Raw genomic sequence first — 24,484 nt, forward strand, 5'->3', positions numbered from 1 at the left:
TTTTCCTCACTGGCTTTTTGGAGCTCTTTTGCCATTTGGGTTAGTCTATTTTTAAGGTGCTATTTTCTTCAGTATTTTTTGGGTCTCCTTTAGCAAGTCGTTGACTTGTTTTCATGATTTTCTTGCATACCTCTTATTTCTCTTCCCAATTTTTCCTCTACTTCTCGTACTTGATTTTCCAAATCCTTTTTGAGCTCTTCCATGGCCTGAGACCAATTCATTTTTTTCTTGGAGGCTTTTGATGTAGGCTCTTTGACTTTGTGGACTTCTTCTGGCTGTATGTTTTGATCTTCTTTGTCACCAAAAAAGATTCTGTAGTCTGAGTCTGAGTCATTTTTCACTGCCTGTCCATGTTCCCAGACAACTACTTGATCACTGAGTTTTTTGTCAGGATATGACTACTTTTAGAGTAGAGAGTACTTTGTCCCAAGCTTTAGGGGCCTTGCCCTGCTGTTTTCCAAGCTACTTCTACTCCACAGTAACCAAAAGCTCTGCCACACCAGCGCTCCTCATCCCCCATGAACGGCCAACCAGGACCATGACCCAGATCTAAGCAGGACAAAGCAAGAGAACCCTGCCTCTGCTCCAGTGAAGTAATCTATGCACTCCTGCTCTGATCTAACACGTGATTCCTCCCACCAGGTGGGCCTGGGGCTGGAAGCAGCTGACGCTGGAGCTCTGGAAGCAGCCACTGGATCTTCCTGTTGCTGCAGCAGCAGCAGCAGCAGCACCACCTCTGCCACCCCCAGGGCTGGGGCTGGACCTTGCACTTCTCTCACCCAGATCAAGCAGTTTTCCCACTAACCTGCTAGGTTGTCTTTGGTGTTTGTGGGTTAAGAAGTCTGGTGACTGCTACAGCTCAGTGATTCAGGGCCCTGACACCTGTTCCACCTGACTCCTGGTCTGGTCTGTCCTGGCATGGCCCATACTGGGCTGTGCTCTGCTCCCAGCATGGTGTGATAGACCCTTCCTAGTGACCATCCAGACCGTATTGGGCTGGAGACTTGTTTCCCTCTGTAATTTTGTGGGTTCTGTAGCTTCAGAATTTGTTCAGAGCCATTTTTACAGGTGTTTGGAGGGATTTGGGGGACAGCTTAAGCGAGTCCCTGTTTTCCAGCTGCCATCTTGGTTCCACCCCTCTCAGATGGTTTTTAATTATCAAGAAGCTTTCGGTTACATCAGATGCTCTTCACTGCAACTTTTAATTAATCTCTCTTCTTGAGGTGAAGCACCTCCACTAGTTCTTTTGAACTGATCCTCATGGCATGATCTTGGGTCTTCTCAGCATCCTAGTTGCCTTCTATCTTAGAAACTCTCTATCTTGTCAGTGTCTTTAAAATATGATGAAAAGAACTGGAAAATATTCCAAATATAGTCTGACTCTTATAGATTACATGAAACTATAGCTTTCCTTTTTCTGGATACTATTTACATCCTAAGATTACTTCAGCTTTTATGACTCCCATGTCATCCTTGTTACAGTTGAGCACCCAGAGATCATGTTCACATAAGCTTTAATTTAGCCACACCTCTTCCCATCTTGTACTTGTGAAGTTTATATTTTGCACCTAAGTGTAGGACTTGATTTTATACCTGTTAAATCTCCCCTTAATAGATTTGGCTGTAGAGGTCCCTTTGGTTTCTGAGCATCTGTTATCCAAAGTGTTAGCAGTTCTACAGTCTCATGTCATCTTCAGATTTGGTAAGCATACTCTTTGTGCCTCCTTCCAAGTGTCAAATAGCACAGGGCTGAGGATAGAGATTGTTCTTTGTATTTGTTTAGTCAATGACTTTCAAGTCATTTAGGCAGCATTTCTCCATCTTGCTGACAAGCAGCATCAAAGACCATCAGGCATTTTGCTGAAATATATACATATATATATGTATACACACACACACACACACACACACACACACACACACACACACACATATATAATTATTCTCCTTATCTACACATTTAGTAGCAACCCTGTCAGAAAGGGAAATGAAGTTAATCTGGCATTACCTGTTTAAAGCATTCATAGATCACCACTCCCTTTATAAGTGTTCACCCACTATTTTTTACCCAAATATGCTAAATGTGTGTGATTTTTGTCAGCATGAGAAACTTTTTCTATGACTTAGGGTATTATCTCATGCACATGGAGGTTGAATGTCAGCTCAGAGTCTCACAGATAATGATTATCAGCAGGAGATTTGAACCCAGAATTCTATCCTCACAGAGTCTCACAGATAATGATTATCAGCAGGAGATTTGAACCCAGAATTCTATCCTCCCTGCCACACTAAAACTTAATATATTCTAGAATTTTGTTAGTAAATTGATTTTTCTCACCAGCCTATAGTTTAAAGCTTTAAGGATGTTTCCCTTTGTTGAAAGTTGTCTAAATATTTGCTGTTTCCAAGTTCTGGGGTACCCCCTGCCCTACCATTTTTTTATCAACACCTTTTTCATATAATTTTTATTTAGCATTTTATTTTCCCCAGTTACATGTAAAAATAATTTTTAACATTTGTTTTTAAAACTTTGAGTTCCAAATTCTTTCCTTTCCTCCCTCCCCTCTCCCCCCCATTGAGAAGGCAACTAATTTGATATAGGTTATACATGTGTAGTCATGTAAAACATATCCATAATAGTCATGATGTGAAAGAAATTATAGACAAAAAAATTCAACAAAAATAAAGAGTTTAAAAAAATCATGCTTTAATCTGTATTCAGACACCATCAGTTCTTTGTCTGGGGATGGATAGCGTTTTTCTTCATAAGTCCTTCAGAGTTGTCTTGGATTGTTGTATTGTTGAAAATAGCTAAGTCATTCACAGCTGATCGTCTTACAATATTGCTGTTACTTTGTACATAGTACATTTCACTTTTTTTCAGCCCATGATAGTCTTTCCATGTTTTTCTGAGGGCATCCTATTCATAATTTCTTATAGTACAATAGTACTCTATCAATCATATGCCACAACTTGTTCAGCCATTCACCAATTGATGATTTCTGCTCAACTTCTAATTCTTTACCTCCAGAAAAGAGCTGCTATAAATATGTTTGTACATATAGGTCATTTTCCTTTTTGTTTTTTATCTCTTTTGGGATATAGACCTAATAGTGGTATTGCTAGGTCAAAGGGTATACATGGTTTTATAGCCCTTTGGACATAGTTCCAAATTGCTCTACAGAATGGTTGAATCAGTTGAATCAGTTCACAACTCCACCAATTAAAGTTTCATTTTTCACACATCCCTTCCAACATTTGTCACTTAATCAGGAGGTGATTGGTGGATTCTTTCAATTTCTATTTTACCCTCTAGTTCTAGAATATCAGAGCAGTTTTCCTTGATAATTTCTTGAAAGATGATATCTAGGCTCTTTTTTTATCATGGCTTTCAGGAAGTCCAATAATTTTAAAATTTTCTCTCCTGTGGATCTATTTTCCAGATCAGTTGTTTTTCCAACAAGATATTTCACATTGTCTTGTAGTTTTTATTCTTTTGTTTTTGTTTTGTTGTTTCTTGATTCCTCATAAAGTCATTAGCTTCCATTTGCTCCATTCTAATTTTTAAGGAATTATTTTCTATAGTGAGCTTTTGGACCTTCTTTTCCATTTGGCCAATTCTGCTTCTTAAGGCATTCTTCTCCTCATTGGCTTTTTGGACCTCTTTTATCCTTTGGCTTAGTCTGTTTTTTAAGGTGTTATTTTCTTCAATTTTTTGTGTGTCTCCTTTACCAAGCTGTTGATATATTTTTTTTTTATGATTTTCTTGCATCACTCTCATTTCTCTTCCCAGTTTTCACTTTACCTCTCATACTTGATTTTCAAAAGCCTTTTTGAGCTCTTCCATGGCCTGAGACCAGTCCATATTTTTCTTAGAAGCTTTGGATGTAGGAACTTTCACTTTATTATCTTCTTCTGACTGTGGGTTTGATCTTTCTTGTCACCATAGTAACTTTCAATAGTTCTTTTCTCTGCTGTTTGCTCATTTTCCCAGCCTTTTAGTTGACTTTTGATTATTTCTTAAAGTAGGGCTCTGCTTCCAGGGTGGAGGGTGCGCTGTCCCAAGCTTCAGGGATTTTGTGCAGCTATTTTCTTTTAAGACATCAGTGTGCAGCTGTTTTCAAAGATACTTCTAGGGATCTGTAAGTTTTTAGTTCTTCCAAAGTGAGGTGTAAGGAGAGGTGTTTACTACTATCCTGGCCTGTGTTCTGGTCTGTGAGTGACCACAAGCACTTTTTTCTGCTTGGAACTGTTGGGAGGGTTCCCCCTTTACTGGATACTCTGCTATGCCAGTGCTCCTCCTTACTCTGAGATCCAGGACTTCAATCTGGATCTGAATATGGACAAAACAACAGAGTCCTGCCTCGGTGCTAGCAAAAAGATCCCTGTAATGTCCTTCTGTCCAGTTATTTGACCCCCTTACTGTCTGTGGGCTGAGAGCTCCAGAAGCAGCCATTGCTGATTCTATGACTCTATGGCCTTCTCCTAGTTTGCTGGGGCTGGGGTTGTGCTGGCATGACCTGTGCTGGACCGTGCTCCATTCTCACCCAGGTGCAACAGAAGTTTCCTGCTGACCTTCTAAGTTGTCTTTGGCATCTGTGGGCTGAGAGATTTGGGAACCACCACTTCTGCCAATGATTCAGTCACCCCGAGGTCCGCTCTGAATTTGTTGGGGTTGGTTCAGATCTGCACTGGCTCAGCCTGTGCTGGATTGCACTCTTCTCTCATCCTGGTGCAACAGAACTTTCCTGCTGAGATTCCAAGTTTTCCTGGGCTGCAAATTTGTGTCACTCTATCTTTTTGTGGATTCTGCTACTCTAGAATTTGTTTAGAGTCATTTTTAAAAGGTATTTAGAGGGGTTTGGGGGAGCTCTCAGGCAAGTCCCTGCCTTTACTCTGCCATCTTGACTCCACCTCCCCATATCACTTTCACTTTTTAACATATTCCCTCCCTGAGTGAGTCCTCTGGTATGAATTATGTCAGGACTTCTTGGCTTAAAAATCCTTTAGATGTGATGTGAACCACAACATACCTGAAGTGGTCATCTGGCTTTTGCTTAAAAATCTCCAGTGAAGGAAAACACACACGTTCCTGAGGTGCAGTGGATTCCACTTCCTAGGTGGCTTTAATTTTTAGGAGTTTTTTTGCCTTTCACCCTTTGCAGATCATCAGTGTCATTATGGGTATTTCCTCCAGCATTGCAGATAGCCACCCACATGTGCCTGTTCCACACATAACCATGCTTCCACTTAGGGTTGAGATCTTATCTTTGTCCTTTTATAATTTTACCATAAGGGGCTCACCCAAAGTGCTAGGAACCTAGCTAAAGAACCTAGGAGGGATTTCATTCAATATCATGGGAATACTAATGCTGCAGATGGACCATCTATTTTATCTGTCACTATTACCATATGACTACCCCACTTTAATTTTTTGCTTATAAGTTTTTTAAATGACCTTCCTTATATTGCTTTTCTTGCATGATTATTTGTGTTATGTAGCATCCTACTCCCACTTATTGTATGGTTCTCTATAACCTTTTGGGTAATCTTTGTTCCATTCATTAGAGACTTTGGTAGTGAACAATGACACAAAGACATATACATCACTGGAAGGATATTGTTATTAAAAAGAAGGACCTTTTTTCAGGAAGAAGCTTGGGAGTCACAAAAAACCTTGTTATTTCCCAAAGTTAATCCATTGTTTCTTGTCCTTTCTGCTTAATTCTGAGCCCAATTCGTGGTCCATTTGCACTAAGATATAATTAATTTTGGATGAGTGTTATAGATGATTGTCTCCCATCCATTTAGATGGATGACTTTTTTCATCCACTTGTTTTTTTTTTACTGTGTGGATATTTAGATCAAACATTTAAGTAGGTTCTGCAGAAAGTTCTGCAGTATTCTAGGTCTTGATACAAACAAAATGTCATCTGTAAACAGGAGCATTTGGAGAGCTTTACCATCTTTTGTGAATTTTTCAAACTTGAGACTATGGAGGCTTCCCTGTTTTATGCCTCACTTGTGGGCAAAGTTATTTGTTATACCTTTCAAGAAATCCTGTGTGATTTTTTTACTTGCATGAGAGATACCTTGTTGGAGGGAAGTCTTTTTAATAATTAAGACACTAATGGGGATTTGTGGACTGTCTTCCAGCAATTGTGTGATAGTAAAAATGTGGACTTCTGACTATCATATGAAATTTAGCCTGTTCCTAATACCTTCAAGGACAACCTTCATACATAAGTAGATTATTCCTGTTAAAAATTTTATGTAGATGGGCATATGGGCTGATAGTTAATAACATTCTATTACTGGTGGTAGGGCTGGTAATGAGGTTATTTTTCCTCATGCTTCTGGAATCTTCTTCTTGAAATACCTTGAATTGATTCCGTAACTACCTTAAAACAGTATCATCTCCAACATCACCCTCTAAGATCTAATCTACTTAGTGAAATCCATCTGCTTTTCTCATCTTTATTTTTTTCAGTGCTCTTTCCACTTCCTCAGTGTACATCCAGGATTGCGATGTTAGAATCTAAATGTAGGTGCTGCACTGTGATTGGTGGTGGAAAGAATTATTTAAAAAACAAACCTCACAGATCTTTTCTACTTTTTGTCTGTCTCCCTTCTGATTTCTTTCTTAGTTTTTTTGGGGATACCATGACATTGCTTTTAGTTGAGTTTCTCATCAAACTTTATTTAAATTTTCCCCTTCCACTGTCTTTTGTTGTGAGGCAATATTGCACAATTTCTGTAAGATTTCATAAATAAAGTTTATATTCTAAACTAGTTTTGTCATTAGCTGTAGCACCTTTCTTCCTAAGTAGATTAAGCATTTGTTGAATAAGGTGGACTTTTGACTGTTTATTGTTGCAGTCAGTTCATATCAATTAAGTATATATGAAATGGAAATATTGACATCAATGTCTTTTTCTCTATTCATTTTCATTTTTTTCACTTCAATAATTAGGTTTGGATGGATTTTAATTGTGTACTATATCTTTTCCTCATTTTTTTTCTTCTAGCTTCTACCCATGTAATTAATAAGTTCCTCCTGTTTAAAATTCAGTCAATTTCATTTTTTATGTGATGATTCCCTTATCTAGCATCTTCCAGTTCTTTTTTTGAAAACATATTTATGTAGAGATGTGAGGCTTCTATGTAATTTAATAATTTTTTGGCTTCTTTCATCCCATACTCCTTTCCAACAGATTTTTTTGGTCCTTACCTTTGCCTCCTTTTGCATTAAAGTTAGTGAGCATCAAAGTATATGTTGATTTGATTTGGAGAGTCTTAATGAGGTCTTGGTAGAGTTTTTCTAGTGCTCCAGTTTATTCAGTATGACAGATGTTGCAACTTCTCATAGTAGTCTTTTTGCAAATAAGCAAAAGCATTGCAATAAGAGATAACCAAATGTCTCATCAAGTGATGTTTCTAGCCTTAGATGACCATAAATCCACCTCTACTAATACTTTTTATTTCTCTTTGTGAGAAGAACCTTTGAGCTGTCTTTCCATTTAGCTGCACCATCTCTTTGTGTCTTCAGGGTTTGTTTATAGAGACATCAAGATTAATATAGTTTGGCTCCTGGAGAATCTCACACTGAATGCATTAATAGCTAAGTTAATGTTTATGGCCAGTCTAAAAACTGTGATGCCCAGCACTCTGTTCCCTTTTCTGCCATTCCACTACCCTTTGCTGCACAAATGGAAAGGGGCCTCATGAAACTTTTTGTGTATTTCTTTATGTCATGTGTAACCATATTCAGCCTTTTAGTCATGAGTTTCTTTGTCCTTTGCCAGGGTTGTCTTTGGAAAGTAGATAGTCTTGCTAAGATGATATTTTATTTGCATCAAGCTTAAAGTACCTAGGTGATGCAAGTAGATATATAATTGGACATGGAGTCAAGAAGACATGAGTTAAAATGTGGCTTGAGATACTTAGTAGCTGTGTGACTAGTCAAGTCATTTAACCGTGATCCACCTCAATTACCCTATATCTAAAATTGGATAACAACATGTATCCCTTAGCATTATTGTGAGGTTCAAATGACATATTTTTAAATATCTTGCAAACCTTAAAGCACTATATAAATGCTAACTACTGCAACTTCCTCTTCTGACCCCTCTACTGAAGTTTTCCTCCATTTGCTCCTTGAAAGTCTAAACAAATAAAAAAAGCTAATTCCTTTACATGCTGGCCCTTTAGAATATTGAAGGTATCATGTCTCTCTGAGTCTTCTCTAGTGATTTTCCTAAAGGGCTGACCGTGTAGCCCTTGTATTCAGTGAACTCTAGACGTTCCCAGTTACTCATTCCAACCATGAATCCAATTCTGCCAAGTCTCAATGAAGCCTGTGAGGTAGAATTTACCTCGTTTGTGTGCAGAAATCTAAAACTTTATTGTTCTTTTCTTGGATATTGTTTACTGTGAAAGATTTAAATTTCCTCTCTTTTGCTATTCTTCCATGTTGTAGCTGCTACTCTTCATTGTGTCTAGCTTTTGGAGATAAGTGTGGGTAGTTTTTCCCCTTTCTATACCTTTTTTTTCCAATTTGAACCACCCTTGCCGGCTTGATAAACACAATTAATGGAACTGATTGTAGCTTATGGCTTATAGCTTCATTATTCCTTGGGGTCAATGTACAGCAATTGTCCTATTTGTGGTGGCACACATTTCTCTATACTTTATAGTCATACCTTATTTTGTGTTCTCAGTTAGTGTTCTGGTCAGACTACAGTAGACGTATCCAGTAATTCTCCCAGCAATTTTTGCTTGTAGCCTTACGCTACTTTGGATAAAGGAAGAATAAAGTGTAGCTGCCTGTATCGGTAAGGCAATAATAACAATGTAGATAATAATCGTCAAAATGCCTATGTAGTTCTGTATCACAAAGTATATGAGACTCTCCACAGAGAAGGTAGAAGTAAAGCATTTATTCAGATACTAGAGAGCCATATCCCACAAGCCATTTATCCAATCTGTCAGAGCAGTAAAACATTCAATACACAATATCACAACAGGGAGCCTTGCCATCTGAAAACCTCTCCACCCCCTGCTAGGGTCTTCTCCAAACACAAACTCACAGTACAGCTAAGTCAGCCTGTTTAGTTCTAACAATCACAATGGCGGCCATTAGCAGCCATAACTGTTCTCTCTTCCTCTCTCAGCACTTCCTGTGACGGGAAGAAAACTCCCTTTTCTTGTCAGGAAGTTCCTCTCACCACATGTAATTTAGGCTTCCTGTGATGTAAGCAGGTCACATGGCCTATTAATGGGTGGGAAAAATCTTCAAATCTAAATTGCTACTATACTGCCTAAACTCTGTGTACTAAAATATTTATAGTTAACACATTTTTAAAGCACATACTACTATGGTCAAGGCACTGTGCCAGGTACTAGGAGTACAAAGCCAAAAGTGAATCATATCTTGCTCTCAAGAAGCTTACAGTTCTATTGGGCCTAACATGCCCAGTGCTATAGAGCTAATGTTAGAGACCAGGTACAAACTGGGGAACTTTGAGTTCAAGATCAGTATTCTCTTTACTACAATGAGTTATTGATAAGAATTTTCTTTATCCTTGACACGATTTAGTCAATGGTGCTTAGATGAATAAAAATTGGCCAAAGACCATGTTTGCTGAGACTTAAATGTTCAGTAATTTCACTCATATGGGAGGTTGTTATATAGAAAAATGTCAATTTTAGCTCATATTTAAAAATTCTTCTGCCAACTGATTTCTAACAATACAGTGAAACAGAATATTGATATGCTGGCTGATAAGCTGTGGTAATGATGAAATTGGCCAGAATGTATGTAAGTGCTGGCCTTTGATGCTCACTGTTTAGTGTCTATATCTGTACTTTCCTATCCCTGAGGAAAACACTTAGACTAGTCTGCCTGGAAGAATTATTCTGACAGGTAAAGGAAACTATTTTGCTTTCATTGTTGGATTCTGTTTAGATTATTTTTAGATTACTCAGGGTTAGAGAGCAACACAGGATGGTGTCCATGAGGAAAATGATGCATGGAATAATCCTTAAAGAAAGCTGTTTGTTATCTATTATTTGCAGAGTCTCCCAGAAATTTATCTTGTGTTGTCTCTTCCCCCTCCCCCGCCACCAGTGAAAGGGGTTTATTTGACCCTATGAAGTCCTTTACTGCTGAGTTACTTAGAGAAGGGTGTAGAACAAGGTAGGGAAGAGACCTAGTGGGAGTTTTTTCCTCCTTTTCTTTTATCACCTCTAAGTCTCAATTTTCCTGGCTTTAGGAGCTGAGAACACATTGTGAACTTCTGTATACCCAGGTCCAAGGCATCACTTTGCTTTTGTACTGTGTAAGAAGCAAGTATGGAAGGCTTCATTCTTTGAATGAAACTTTCCAGAAATAGTTGTTACTGATGCTGTCTTTCTTTATTCACCTTATCTAGTTTTTGAGGTGGTTTTATAGCAACCATTGCTTCCTCTTGTTTAATTTACAAGGCAAAACTCAGAAGTGCCATCTTTACGATGTCCCCTGCCATTGTAGCTTGCACTGGTTTATTTCCTACCTTAAAAGAAGGTAACTCTTTTGTTTTGTCTTAGGGAATTGCAACCATCAGGTGCTTCTCTGGATCAGAAAATGTTTTCCCTCCACCTGGAAAGAAACTAATTTCTAACTGTGTGGTCCATGTGCCAGCCAAACAAGGCTTTGATATCTATGTAGATGAACCAGACCATGGGGAGACATGTAGCTGTAGCTGCGCTGTTAGAGAAGAGATTGCCTACGAAGATTTGTATGAAGTGGACACCAGCACCCTGAAATCAGACCTCCACTTCCTGTTGGATTTTAGCACAGGTAATTTGCCTCCAGTTCATGGTACCCTGTCTTAATGATGTCTTTGACATTTTAAGTTCTCAATCTAGTTACGTCAAGTATGAAGAAGAAATGGCTCTCTTGTGACTTCTAACTGGGGAGGATTGGTAGAGGCTACCATTTTGTCAATGACTTATCTAACTGAATTTTGAACCCGTGCAGTTTCTCCTATGTTGGTGGATACATCTCTGCAATCACAGTTTGAGGATCATTTAGATATTGGTACAGATGTAATAAATGTGACTGAATATGCTGAAGAAATTCATCAATACCTTAGAGAAGCTGAAGTGAGTTGCACTTCTTTTCTTTTTCTCAGCAACCCCAGATCCTTGATGTTGAAATAATTATCAGTAGTTGGCTTTGGCCACCAGTGGTTTCCTAGCATTAGTCATTGGTTGTGCTAGTAGTTACGGAATGATGGCATCTATGAAAATGGTGGATGGGACGAGGAGGAGTTCTTCACTTGGACCTGGAGCTATGTAACTTGAAGCCTGAAACTTTAGTAAAGCATTTCACGTACAGTATAACACCTGGGCATGGAGGCAGGAAGCCCTGAGTTTGAATCTCATGGCTTATAGTCACTAGCTGTGTGAACATTAATTTCATTAGTACTTAATAAACTCCTAAATTATAGATTATCTATTCTGTGCTGGTGGAGGGAATCCCCACACCAATGAAATCAGAGGCCTTGACACATGCTGTAGGAAACAGCCATGTGATCAGTTTCTTTCCTACTTCCTTTTAAATTCTATTACATCATGGAGTAGGAATGGTCCAGATAACTCCATTCCATGTGCACCTCCTCTCTCACACTCCAACTTAAAACAGTAAGGATATTTTTGGTTTTGATAGTGATTCTTAATTAATTATTGATTAATTATTATTAATTAATGATTCTTAATCTTTTGCTTTCTTAACCCATTTCAGGTTCTTTGTTTTTGTTCTAAACTAAACAACCCACAGCTCCTTCGTTGTGGTCTTATGCCTTCTCTCATCTAGCACATACTGAATTAATATCAAAACTCTATCAAAAAACAGATGAAATACAGACCAAAGGCCCACTACATGCGGAAGCAACCTGATATCACAGAAGGAATGCGTACCATTTTAGTGGATTGGCTGGTAGAGGTTGGGGAAGAATACAAACTTCGAGCTGAAACTCTGTACCTGGCTGTCAATTTCTTGGACAGGTTTCTTTCGTGCATGTCTGTTCTCAGAGGGAAATTGCAGCTTGTAGGAACAGCAGCCATTCTGTTGGCTTCGTAAGTATTCTCTCTAACTGAAGTAATGGTGACACTCCTAAAATTTCAAAATCCTATCTTTTTTTTTGTTGAAGAGATGTCAATTTAGTCAGTTGGCAATTAAAATATGTTCTCACCTTCTTCAGGAAAAGATCCTCTTTTGTGGAATTAGGTTTAGAATTTTTCTTTTTCTTTTTTAATAGCACACTGACTTCTTACCTAGACAAGGCAGCGGTTGGCCTACAATAAAAAATGAATGCATAATTTTGCTAATGCTGAATTTAGTTTTATGATGTCTGAATGAATGAGTCATAGCAACAACAGCTTAATGATTTGATTATAATGGATAATAATTTCAATGAATGCTTTCTCTGGGCCCTTAATCAATACAAAATTACTTATTTCTAACAAACACTATAATAGTGCAACAAGATATTGCTGTGTTCTTGCAGGGTTGCTGTCTTACCTTCTAACTTCCATTTACATGTATATTTTATATTCAGGCAAGTATATTTGAGAAGTAGTATGGCATTATATAAAGAGCATAGGATTTATAACATGGCCTGAAGTGGAATGCCAGTTTGGCCCTTAATTTATACCTAGCCATGAAGTGTGTTTAACCTCTGGGCCCTTCCTTATTTTATATATATATATATATATATATATATATATATATATATATATATATATATATATATATATAAATAAAATAGATATATAGATATATAAATAAATATATATGTGTATATATAGATATATGTATCTAGATATAGATATGATATATGTATCTAGATATAGATATATGATATATTTGTGCTACCTATCCTCTAGGATTTTTGTGAAAAAAGTGCTTTATAAACTGTAAAATACTAGAGAATGTGCTGCATTTTTGTTCTAAGTCTGGAAAAAAATAAATTCCCCAAAGCAACACCACAAAGACCTATGTCAGATGGAATGAAGGATTTAGGCAGAGAAATGCATATATATAATCTTTCTCCTGCTGTGTCCAAATCACTTTTTACCGTTTAACTACAAAAAAATCTGGTCATCAAATTGCCTACCCCTCTGGTCCTTGGGAACATAAGATCCTTGAGAGCAAGGATAGTTTCATTTTTATTTTTGTAGTCCTAGCACTCGGGAGAATACCTTTACCTATTAGACATTTGTTGAGTTGAATTGAGGTTGAACTGAATTAATCAGAATTTTTTTCTACAACAGCAACAATAAAACTTTTTTTTGAGAATTTCAGGGAGTTAATCATAATGGAATTTTATCTGTTGTCAGCCAGAAATTTTGTCTAAGGGTTGAGAACTAAACCCCAAGAGTTGGAAAAGGGGCTACTTGGCCTAGCTAAGCAGATCTTCATAATGTCAAACTTTTAAAATGAAAATATCCTCACCTCTATCCATTCAAGTGGGTGAGAAGATAGAATGTAAAGAAATTGAAATGGTAAAGGGTCTGCTATGAATTGGTTGATTGGCTAGACAGTGAAGGTGATAAGATAAATATGGCTCTCACCTGAAGGAGTTTATAGACTCAGCGATTGATTCTTAAAGTCTTTTGCTAAACGGATTTGTAGAGAAGAGGAGATTTTATTTCTAAAATATTTGTTATCTTTGTGAAACTCTTTGCTCTTCTTAGGAAATATGAGGAGATTTATCCACCAGAGGTTGATGAATTTGTCTACATAACTGACGACACTTACACAAAACGGCAGCTCTTAAGAATGGAGCACCTGCTCCTGAAAGTGCTGGCTTTTGACCTGACAGTGCCGACTATCAACCAGTTTCTTCTTCAGTACTTACAGAAGCAAGGAGTCTGCCTAAGAACTGAGAACCTGGCCAAGGTATGCTAAGTAGCTTCCAAAAAGCAAGGAGGTCATAAACATTTTTTTTTTAGGGCAGATCTAAGTTTTTGCTCAAGGCTTCTCATTTCCTTTTCATGCATTTGACTACGGGTTTAAATTTACTGTCCAAATGGCTTTTCTAGTATGGTTAAATGGGCAGCAAGATGGTGTAGTGATAGAGTACTGGGCCTGGAATCATGGAGACCTGAATACAAATATGATCTCAGACACTAGCTGTGTGACTCTGGGCAAGTCACTTAACCCTGTTTGCTTCAGCTTCCTCATCTGTAAAATGAGCTGGAGAAGAAAATGGCAAATGACTCCAGTATCTTTGCCAAGAAAACCTTTGCCAAATGGGGTCAGGAAGAGGTGGACATGACTGAAACAACTGAACAGCAACAGCATCATCATGGTTAACTTTTTTTTTAAAGTTGTTTGTTTGTTTGTTTTTTCTGGGAAGATGGAGGCCCTTTCTCTGTGCTATTATAAACTAGCAAAACTTGAAACAAGTAACATACAGGATGTCCCCAAAGTCCTAATGCACTTTTAAGCTTTAATAACTTGAAACTGCATAAAGATTCGGGACACTTTGTACTTGGAGGAACTTCACTCCTTGGGTACAAATGATCTCTAAACTGTAATATGAAGTAAGCTTGCTATTAGACAAGAGAAACTCACTATGTGTAATTCAATTTCATTTGACTAATATCACTCCTCCTGTTATAGACTATTTCCAATAATGAACCATTGCTGGATGGCCAGTGGCTAGAGCACTGGACCTGGAGTTGGGAAGCTGAGTTCAAATCCGGCCTCAGACATTTACTACAGGTGTGACCCTGGGCAAGTCACTTAACTTCTGTCTGCCTCCGCTTCCTCATCTATAAAATGTGGCTAATAATCGCACCCACCGGCAGAGTTGTTGTGAAGATCAAACAAGATCATAATCCTTAAGCACTTAGCACAGTGCCTGGCACATAGTGGGCACTGTATAAAAGTATTTCTTTTCCCTCCCCTTTTCCCCTGCCTTGCAGTTTAGAATCAGTCAACAGAATCAGAGTAACTAGATTTCTGATTCAAGCGTTGGAATCGCCATGATGAGCATTTATTATTACGCATTTGTTATGTGCCGGGGACTGTATAAAGTATTGGTGATAACAAGGGGAAAAGTGAGTCTGAGACCTCAAGGAACTTAGATTCTCTTAGGGGAGCTAAGGGAAGTATATCTACTTACACACCATGTAGGAGTTAGATGGCAAAGACCCCAACATTTTAAATAAGGTCATATTTTTTTTCCTTTTTTTTTTCTTTAATATGTTTAGTTTTAAGCATTGATTTTCACAAGAGTTTGAATTACAGATTTTCTCCCCATTGTTTTATATAGGTGAACGATAGCTATGTTACAATTAAGCTTGTTTTCTGGTTGTGGTTTAGGGAGTTTCATTACTTACTATCTACGTCGTTAATAACTGGACTGGTACCCTTTTTTCCCCCCAAAGCTCAGGAAACTGAGGCAGACAGAGGACAGACTTGTCCAGGGTCACACTTGTAGTAAATATCTGAGGCTGGATTTGAACTCAGCTTCCCAAATCCAGGTCCAGCGCTCTACCCACTCACCATCCAGCAATGGTTAATTACTGGAAATAGACTATAACAGGAGGAATTATGTTAGTTAAATGAAATTGAACTACACATAGCAAGTTTCTCTTGTCTAACAGCAAAGCCCATGATTGCTTGATTTTGTCAATGTTGTTTTCCATGTCAGTGTCTTTATCAGTGTGGTAACCTATTTTGACTTCATACTGATCCATATAGCCTCTCTTCTGGCCATCAGTTTAACCATTGTTAGGTTGGTGGGGGTCATAGGGGATTCTCAGGTAGGTGAACCCAGAGCTGAGTATCCCCATGATGAGGCAGTACATCTTGGGTCAACCTAGCTTGAAGTCATGGGCCACTGATGGGTGACACTAAAAACTTAGTACCAACAATGTGAATGTCACAATGAGAAAGCAATTGCATATTTGTTTATTTAAGTAAGATTTAACAGTTTTGGTGGGAATTTGTGTTTAGTATGTTGCAGAACTAAGCCTCCTTGAAGCTGACCCATTCTTGAAATATGTTCCTTCACTTATTGCTGCAGCTGCTTATTGTCTGGCAAACTACACTGTGAACCGGCACTTCTGGGTAAGAAATAATATTTCTCGATCAGGAGTTCTTACTTTTATTGTGTCATGAAACCCTTTGGCACTTTGGAAAAGTCTATGGATCCCTTTCAGAATAATGTTTTTAAATGTCTAAAACAAGATACATAGGATTGCAAAGGGAACTGATTTTATCATAATAAAGATGTAATCTTTTTTTCCCATCCAAGTTCACAGACCCATACCTCCTCTGAAATCAATCTATGGAGCCTTAGGGGGGTAGCCTGAGGACCCCAAGTTAATAAACCCTGCCTCAAGGCACTTTAACTCTCTGGGTCTTCATGTATATATACAGACTTGTTTATATACATTCTTATGTACATGTTATACCTATGCACACATATGTCATTACTCACACATACACACATGTATATGTGTGTATATGTGCATATATATGTATATGTGTGTGTTGGGGACCTTAGACTCTCTAGGTCTGGAGTTTCCTCTTCTGAGTACTCTGGCATAGCAACCATGGCCAAAATAAGGATGGTGTGGGGAGAGGGCTAGAAGGGAAGAGAAGAAATAAAATTGATTTGGAATGCTTTTCTTTTCAGTGTATCTATGCTGGTTCATAGCAATCGCTTCTTCCCTTTCTTGAGTGCCTGACCCATAGATGGATAAAGCATTTAATAAGCATTTACTGTTTTTCATATGCCACATGTAGTAATCTGTTCTAGAACAGTGATCAATGCCAAACCAGTCTATAGCTTGCAAAATTTACTTTCTCCTTTTTCCATAGAGTGTTTTTCCCATTCTCCATGAGCACACTGGTTCAGTAAAAATTTCTGTGAGTTTTTCATACCCTGGGGTCTTACCTGATTTGTCCAAGTCATATGAACTCAGTTAAAGTGCCTAGCCATCATAAATATTTTTCTGTTTGTTTTTGGCTTAAATTGCTGGTCAGAATCAGGCAGAGCATTATAACTCCTCTCTTTCATCCTTTTTTGAAAAATATCATTGCATATTAGGTACTTTTTAAAGTGCTCTGCTTTTGGCAGAAAGCCCTCTAACAGATAGACATGTAGGCAAAGTGCCCCATCTTCTGGGAAACTTGCCTCGTCCATCAAGCCAGACAGTCAGTAAAAGCTGGTAGAATGGATTTGCCTTCCCTTGTCAAGTATGAAAATACAAGAGAATTTAATTCAAGGATAATTTCCTCATTCCTGTATTATCATTCTTGTAAAGGGTAAGAATTGTGTTTTGTGTTACTATACACACAAAGAGATTCAACACAATCTATTATAGTCATCAGAGTTATCTGTAGTTTTCTCATCTTATTTTTAAAATTATGAAGCAAGTTTGTCTTTTTTTCCTCCTTGAATAGCCAGAAACCCTGGCTGCCTTCACTGGGTATTCATTAAGTGAAATAGTGCCTTGCCTGAGTGAGCTGCACAGAACGTGCCTTGATATCCCCCATCGACCTCAACAAGCAATTAGGGAAAAGTATAAGGCATCAAAGTAAGTTTCTAAAACTTCCTTGTGTCTTGGATCACTTTCAATAAAAGCTGAATGTATGTCATACCAGCATCAGTGTTAGAAGTAGCACAGTCTCTCTGCAGCCAATATCATACACATTAAACTTTTTAAACCAAGGCAATTTGACTGGAGAGGCTCCGGTTAACTCTAAAGCTAGATAGAAAATTGGGTTGTCTTCATGTGTGTATGCATTTGGGGATAATCTATGTCAGATTAAATTGTGATTTTGATTTTGAGGTGAATGGTTCTGCTCTATTTACCTGTTCTTATATTCCTTGTTTGTCTCCTGGTGGGGAGAGGTGTGGTTAGCTACATAGTTCAGTGATGGCACCAGACTGGGTGGAGCACCATGAGCTTGCTATACCATCAAGAGGCTCCCCGATTGGCTGAGAGTGAACCTGGGATTGGAAGAATGAACCAGTGATCTTGGTTTAGACAGCTCAAGTAGGCAATCCCCACTTTGGCTAAGGTGTGTTCAGAAGGGAAAGTCAGAGGCCACCAGGGCAAGAGAGAATTCAGATGGACAGGATAAGCCTGAGGGAATATTTTATTCTAGAATACCTGAAAGTTTAGGGTAACCTAATTAAGAGAAAGTATAAATTTATCATATACACTTCTAATTACCTTATCCCCTGTATATCTGAATTTATATGTATCCCTTTCCTTTTTTAATAAACCTTAGAAAATACTCTCTTGTGCTCCAGAGTGGAGAGAAAGAAAATAAGGAAAAGGGTGGCACCTGGTGACAATGGTCACTGCAGAATGGGGCAAAATTAACTAGAAATGACTAGAGTCCAGTTGTGGCTGATCTCTGAACTCAGACTGAAGCTGGTACCTGAAGTAGAGAGGTCAGGGAGGTTTAGTGACTTCAGTTGGACTTCAAAAGTCAGGGAAGTTAAATAAAGGGTGTATGAGGCAATATCTCTGGGCCTGAAGATAAGGTATGCTGGGCTCAATTTAGAGGAGGAAGCTGACTTCAGGTCAGTAAAGCCTGGGATCTGGGCTTGATTCTCCTTTTTATTTCTCTCTTTGGGGTGGGGTCTGGTGGCAGAGGGAGGGGACCATTTATAAGTTATTGTCAGCTGACTTAAGTTATGGATTAAATGTGCCAATACTTGCTACATGTACTCTTCTCTGGCTTAAGCTATCTGAATGAATTTTGTGAATTGTAGTCTTTTAGCCCATGATTACAAATTGGTTTTGTGGTCTCATTGCAGGTACCTGCGTGTCTCCCTTATGGAACCACCTGCAATTCTTCCTCTGAAATAAAATTCCAGAAACAAAGCACTTAATCTCAAGATCAACAGTGTTGATCTTTGTATTTTTATAGGGCACTGCAGGTCAGGTCAGCAAGTGTTGCTAAACATAGCTGACACTTTTTAAAGATGTAAATGTATTAAAGGTCATTGAGACTTAAGTAGCTTGTAATATAGACTAATTTTTTAAATAAAACACTTGCCTCATAATATTATGTCAAGCTTCACTTATTTACTATTTATTGTTTATTAGGACTTTGGTCATGAGCTATAAATGAAATGAATCCTTTTTTAAGTTATGAAGTCTTTTAGAGGTCTTTGGAGCAAGGGGTCTGATCTGGAGAGTCCAACGGTTGCCATATTGGTAAGGGTTTGTGCAGGTAACCATTTTCCTTCTCTGAGAACTGAACAGAAGGGGAAGGAAAGGAACAAAAGTAGCTCAGGTGGATAGGCGACAGGGAGACTGTAAACCAAGAACTATAGTTCTTCCGAAAAGAATAAACAGGAGATGGGGGAAGAAATGTAGTTTAGTATACCATAGGAATCTCGTGGTTAAGCCTAAATGAACTTTAGGTTTGATTTAATCAACTATCATAAGCATGTGCTTGAAAGCAAGAAAATGAAATTAGCACTACCTACTTTAGAACCATAGTATTCATAAATAGATAGATAGGATTTTGAGTGGATCTACTCTGCCATATAGAGAGCAGCTTAGTAGTGCAGTGGCTGGCATGTTGGACTTGGAGTCAAGAAGTCCTGAGTTCAAATCCTACCTCAGATACTAGATTTGTGATCATGGGCAATCCACTCAGCCTCAGTTTCCTCATCTGAAGATGAGTATAATAGCATCTACTTCACAGGGTTATTTTGAAAATCAAATGAGAACATGTATAAAGCACTATATAAATGATAGCTACTATCATTATAATAAAATATGACATCCATGGGGAAAAGCTGCTTAGTCATGAGGGAAACTGTAAGGGTTAGTTTTGGCAGCTGCTATTTTTTCCCTTCCTCCTGCTTTTAAGTCTTTTAAGCCTAATGAACCTTTTGGGGGAGTGGGGAGGCAGTCTGTACTAGAGATTTTAATTAGGTTTTTGGGTACCCCTGGTGTGGAAACTTTCTGGCAGTCTAGATACTCCCTGCTTTATTTTTGTTTATTTGTTTGTGTTAAGCATAGAACATAGATAGAAAAAGCTTAACGTGAATTTTTGAACCTAGGAATTCCAAATGTTGACGTTGCCATCCCTTGGTTCTTTCAAGGCATCTTGAACAACTTGCCTGTAAGTTAGAGATTAGTTTTGAGGCAGTAAAATCACTTGACAATCCTCACACAGCCAACTATGTGGCAGGGACCCAGATCATTAGTAGATTGCAGACTTAGAGCTTGGAGGGCCTTAGAGACCATCAAATCCATCCCTCTTACTTTGTAGACTTTTCTTTTTCTTTTTGAGAGGGGAAGGCAACTCACACAGCTAGTTAGTGTGTCAAGTATCTGAAGCTGGATTTGAACTCATGTCCTCTAGACTTGAGGGCCAGTGCTCTACTCACTGCTCCACCTAGCCCCCTTACTTTATGGATGAGGAAACTGAGGATTATGGAGGTTAACTGACTTCCTCGAGGCTACATAGCCAGTTAGTTGCCTGAGGCAGGCTTATCAAGCTCTAGGATTCTTAGCGCTATACCATGCTCCCTTTTAAAGGTTTAGCCTATATCTATTAAACCAGGCTTCCTCTCATAGTGCCCATTAAAATCATAATGATGGGGGGAGGTGCAGTCAAGAAGGCAGAGGGAATGTTGACATTTTTGCCCAGCTCACTCAACACGTATTTTCCCTATCAGGCTAGGAAATGCACCAAGCTGAATTCTTATTGGGGGAAAAATAAGAAACAGTCACAGTTAGCCATTTTTCTAGCTCAAGGCAACTTAGGAAGATAGAGGTATGTGGACACTGGGGCAGGGATTGGCCAGGAGTGCAGTGACTATAATTATGGGGAGCATTCTAGTCCTCGGGCTCTGAAAACAAGGGTTGGAAGCACCAGGACAGAAAGGGATCCCAGAGGACTCCTGAACCAGCACTGGGAATAGGAACAGATGTGGGCTAGTAACTCTGTTACTCATTACCCGGTTATGGTTCATGGTTCCAGGGGAGAGAAGAGTGGTCATGGTCAGAAGCAAGTGGGACCCTAGGTGTGGAGGGAGCAAGGAGCAAATTCCAAAAATTTGACTGTGTGGCTCTGATCCCAAGAACAGAAAGGAGACTATTTTATACTTTAACCCAGGACATAAGCCTGCACTAGAATAACCAGTGCACGAAACCACAAAGGGGAGTCAAGCAGTTCAGTCACTCTTGAAACTGCAGAACTTCCCCGCAGGCTAACAGTAACTGAGTCCAGCAATCATCTAAAGAAACTCAAAAGCACAGAAACCAACAGGCCCAAATCTATATCAGGAACTTGTAGAACTTATACTGGAAGGGCAGTGAACAAACTTCTCCTCTGATCATACCACCTCGGAAGTACCAAAAACTTTTGGTCCCCAGAATGTGCTGTGAAAACAGCAGAACATAAAAAGAAAAAAGCAGAGGTCAGACATCCCACCACCCTACTCAGAAGTGAGCAGAGCCCAATACTAAAAAAGTCCAAAGTCAAGAAGTAGGCTGGAAGAGTGAGCAAACATAAAAAGAACCTGATCATGAAAAATGACTATGGTGACAAAGTTCAAACATCTACAAGCAAAGCCTTAAAGAAAAGTGCAAATCAGATACAAATTCAACAAGAATTCTTAGAAGAGTTTTTAAAAAAGTTAAAAAAGAGCACAATTTAAAAAACTAAATAGCAGAGGAGAAAAAATGGGAAAAGAGAGCAATACAAAAAAAGTCATGAAAAGAGAATTAATAGCTTTGTACAAGAGCCACAAAATCTTACCGAAGAATATAACTCCTTAAAAATTAGAATTGACGGAATGGAAGCTAATGACTCCATGAGATATCAACAAATAATAAAATCAAAAGATTGAAAAAATAGAAGAAAATGTGAATTATAAGAAAAACAACTGACCTGAAAAATAGATCAAGATGCGATAGTTTAAGAATCGTTGAACTTCCTGAAAGACCTGAGCCAAAAAAAAATCTAGTCATTATATTTAAAGAAATTATGAAGAAAAACTGCTCAGATATTTTAGAGCCAGAGGGAAAAAAGTAGAAATTGAAAAAAATCCACCTGGCACTTCCTTGAAGAAACTACATAATGAAAACTCCCAGGCAAATTTGAGAATCAAGGACAAAATACTACAAGTGGCCAGAAAGAAAGAACTGAAATACCTTGAAACCGCAGAATCACACTGGCTTGAGCAGCCATCATTGTCAAGAAATTTTGGACATGGACTATGCTATTCCAGAAAACAGAGTATCTAAGATTGCAGCCAAGAATAACCTATTCAGCAAAACTAAGCATAATCTTTCAGCGGAAAAATGGATAGAAGACTTAAGCATTCCCGATGAAAAGACCAGAGCTGGATAGAAAATTTGACATTCAAACACAGGACTCAAGAGAAAGGTAAACAGGAGAGAGAAATTATAAAGGACTAAAGAAGGTTAAACATTTTTACATGGAGAATGGACATATGTAATCTTTCAGAACTTTTATCATGTCTAAGGCTCTTAAAGGGAATCTAATTAGAGAGAGGGCCTGGGTGTGATTGTCTAGTGTTAGATTATCTCAGAAGAAAAATGAAAGGATGGGGAAGAGGAATGCACTGGGGGAGGGGGTACCAGAGAGGAAGAACAGAAAACTATCTCATATAAATGGTACAGCAAAGAAGAATTTCTACAATGGATGCAGGCACTGGGCCTGTGAAGCAACACTTGATCCTCACTCTCATCTGAATAGGTTCAAGGAGAGAAGAATAAACATGGTTGAGTACAGAAATTCACCTTACCCAACAGGAAAGTTATTAAAACAAAGCAAGGGGGAAATAAGGGGAGGTAGATTAAGGGAGGCAGTGGTCAGAAGCAAAACAGACTCTTAAGGAGGAAACATTTTTTTTAAAAAGAGGTTAAGTATAACAAAATAGGATGGAGGGAAATAAACAGCGATCATAACTGAATATGTATTGGATGCTTACCATAAAACAAAAGGATAGCATAGATTAGAAACCAGAATCCAACAATATGTTGTTTATAAGAGATGCATTTTGAAACGAAAAGACATACATGGAGTTAAAATACGGGGCTGGGGCAGAATCTTCAGCTGAAGTAAAAATGGCAAGTGTAACAATCATGACCTCAGACAAAGCAAAAACAAAAAGACACCTAATTAAAAGAGATAAACAGGGAAACCACATTTTACTAAAAGGTCTCATAGACATATCAATACTAAATGTACCACATGGCATAGTGTGCAAATTCTTGAAGGAAAAGTTAAATGAGTTTCAGGAGGAAATAGTAAAACTATAGTAGTGAAGGACCTCAATTTATCTGTCTCAGACTTAGACTAACTATTAAAAAAACTCAAGAAGTTAAGGGGATAATTAGAATTTTAGAAAAGTCAAATATGATAGACCCCTGGAGAATATTGAATGGGAATAGAAAGGAGTATACCTATTTTCCAACTGTGCATGGCCCCTTCACAAAAATTGACCCATACTTTAGGGCATAAACATTTCACAAAGAAATTCAGGAAGCCAGGAATATTAAGTGCATCTTTTTTTCTGACAATAATGCAATAAAATTTACATTAAATAAAAGGCCTTTGAAGCATAAATTAAAAATTATTGGAAACTAATCTCATTCTAAACAATTAGTGGGTCAAAGAACAAATCCTAGAAACAACCATGTCATTAGAGATAATGACAACAATGTGACAACATAGTAAAATTTGGCGGATGTAGACATAGCAGCGCTCAGGAAATTTATATCTCCAAATGCTTGCATCAATTAAAGAGTAGAGCAATGAATTGGGCATGCAACAACAACAACAACAACAACAAACCGGGAGAACAACAAAATTTCCCAATTAAGCACGAAAAATTGAAATACTGAAAATCAGAGGAGAGATTAACAAAACTAAAATCAAAACAAAACATTTAACTGATGAAACTAGAAAGCAGTTTCTAACCAGTATCAAATATGTTAAAGGTGAATTTACAACCAATGAAGATGAAATAAAAACAATTATTAGGAGCTGTTTTGCCCAGCTACATGCCAATAAAACTGACAATCTAAATGAAACAGATGAATATTTTTTTTAAAAAATTGTCCAGATTAATGGAACAGGAAATACAATATGCAAATGCCCCTATCTTAGAAAAAGAAATTGGACCAGCCTTAAATGACTCACTAAAGGGGGAAAAAACCAGGACCAGATGGATGTACAGACAAATTCTACCAAGCATTTAAAGAACAATTCGAATATTACATAAACTGAAAAAAGAGGTGAAGGAATCCTACCAAACTCCTTCTATGACACACATACAGTCTTGATACCTAAACCAGGAAGAGTCAAAACAGAGAAAGAAAATTTTAGACCAACTTCCTCAATGAATATTGATAGAAAATTTTTAAAATAATAGCAAGAAAATTACAGTAATATATCTTAAAGATCATACAT

The 24,484-nt window shown here is 38.0% G+C and overlaps 1 protein-coding gene across 3 annotated transcripts in view; it reads left to right on the forward strand.

The window, feature by feature from the left end:
- CCNA1 (cyclin A1) overlaps positions 1 to 19,083 on the forward strand; it is a 37,387-nt gene extending 18,304 nt beyond the window's left edge. For 2 of the 3 annotated variants that reach the window (XM_036746847.1, XM_036746846.1), the window contains 7 exons: positions 10,588 to 10,840; positions 11,021 to 11,145; positions 11,897 to 12,120; positions 13,741 to 13,945; positions 16,013 to 16,126; positions 17,468 to 17,601; positions 18,837 to 19,083. In XM_036746847.1, coding sequence (XP_036602742.1) covers positions 10,588 to 10,840; positions 11,021 to 11,145; positions 11,897 to 12,120; positions 13,741 to 13,945; positions 16,013 to 16,126; positions 17,468 to 17,601; positions 18,837 to 18,888 — 1,107 coding nt within the window. In that variant the 3' untranslated portion in view covers positions 18,889 to 19,083. The remainder of the gene's footprint in view (positions 1 to 10,587; positions 10,841 to 11,020; positions 11,146 to 11,896; positions 12,121 to 13,740; positions 13,946 to 16,012; positions 16,127 to 17,467; positions 17,602 to 18,836) is intronic. The other variant, XM_036746848.1, reaches the window with a different exon arrangement.
- The last annotated feature ends 5,401 nt before the right edge of the window (positions 19,084 to 24,484 follow it).

The sequence above is a fragment of the Trichosurus vulpecula genome, chromosome 2 (assembly GCF_011100635.1).
Source record: "Trichosurus vulpecula isolate mTriVul1 chromosome 2, mTriVul1.pri, whole genome shotgun sequence".
Taxonomy (NCBI): Eukaryota; Metazoa; Chordata; class Mammalia; order Diprotodontia; family Phalangeridae; genus Trichosurus; species Trichosurus vulpecula.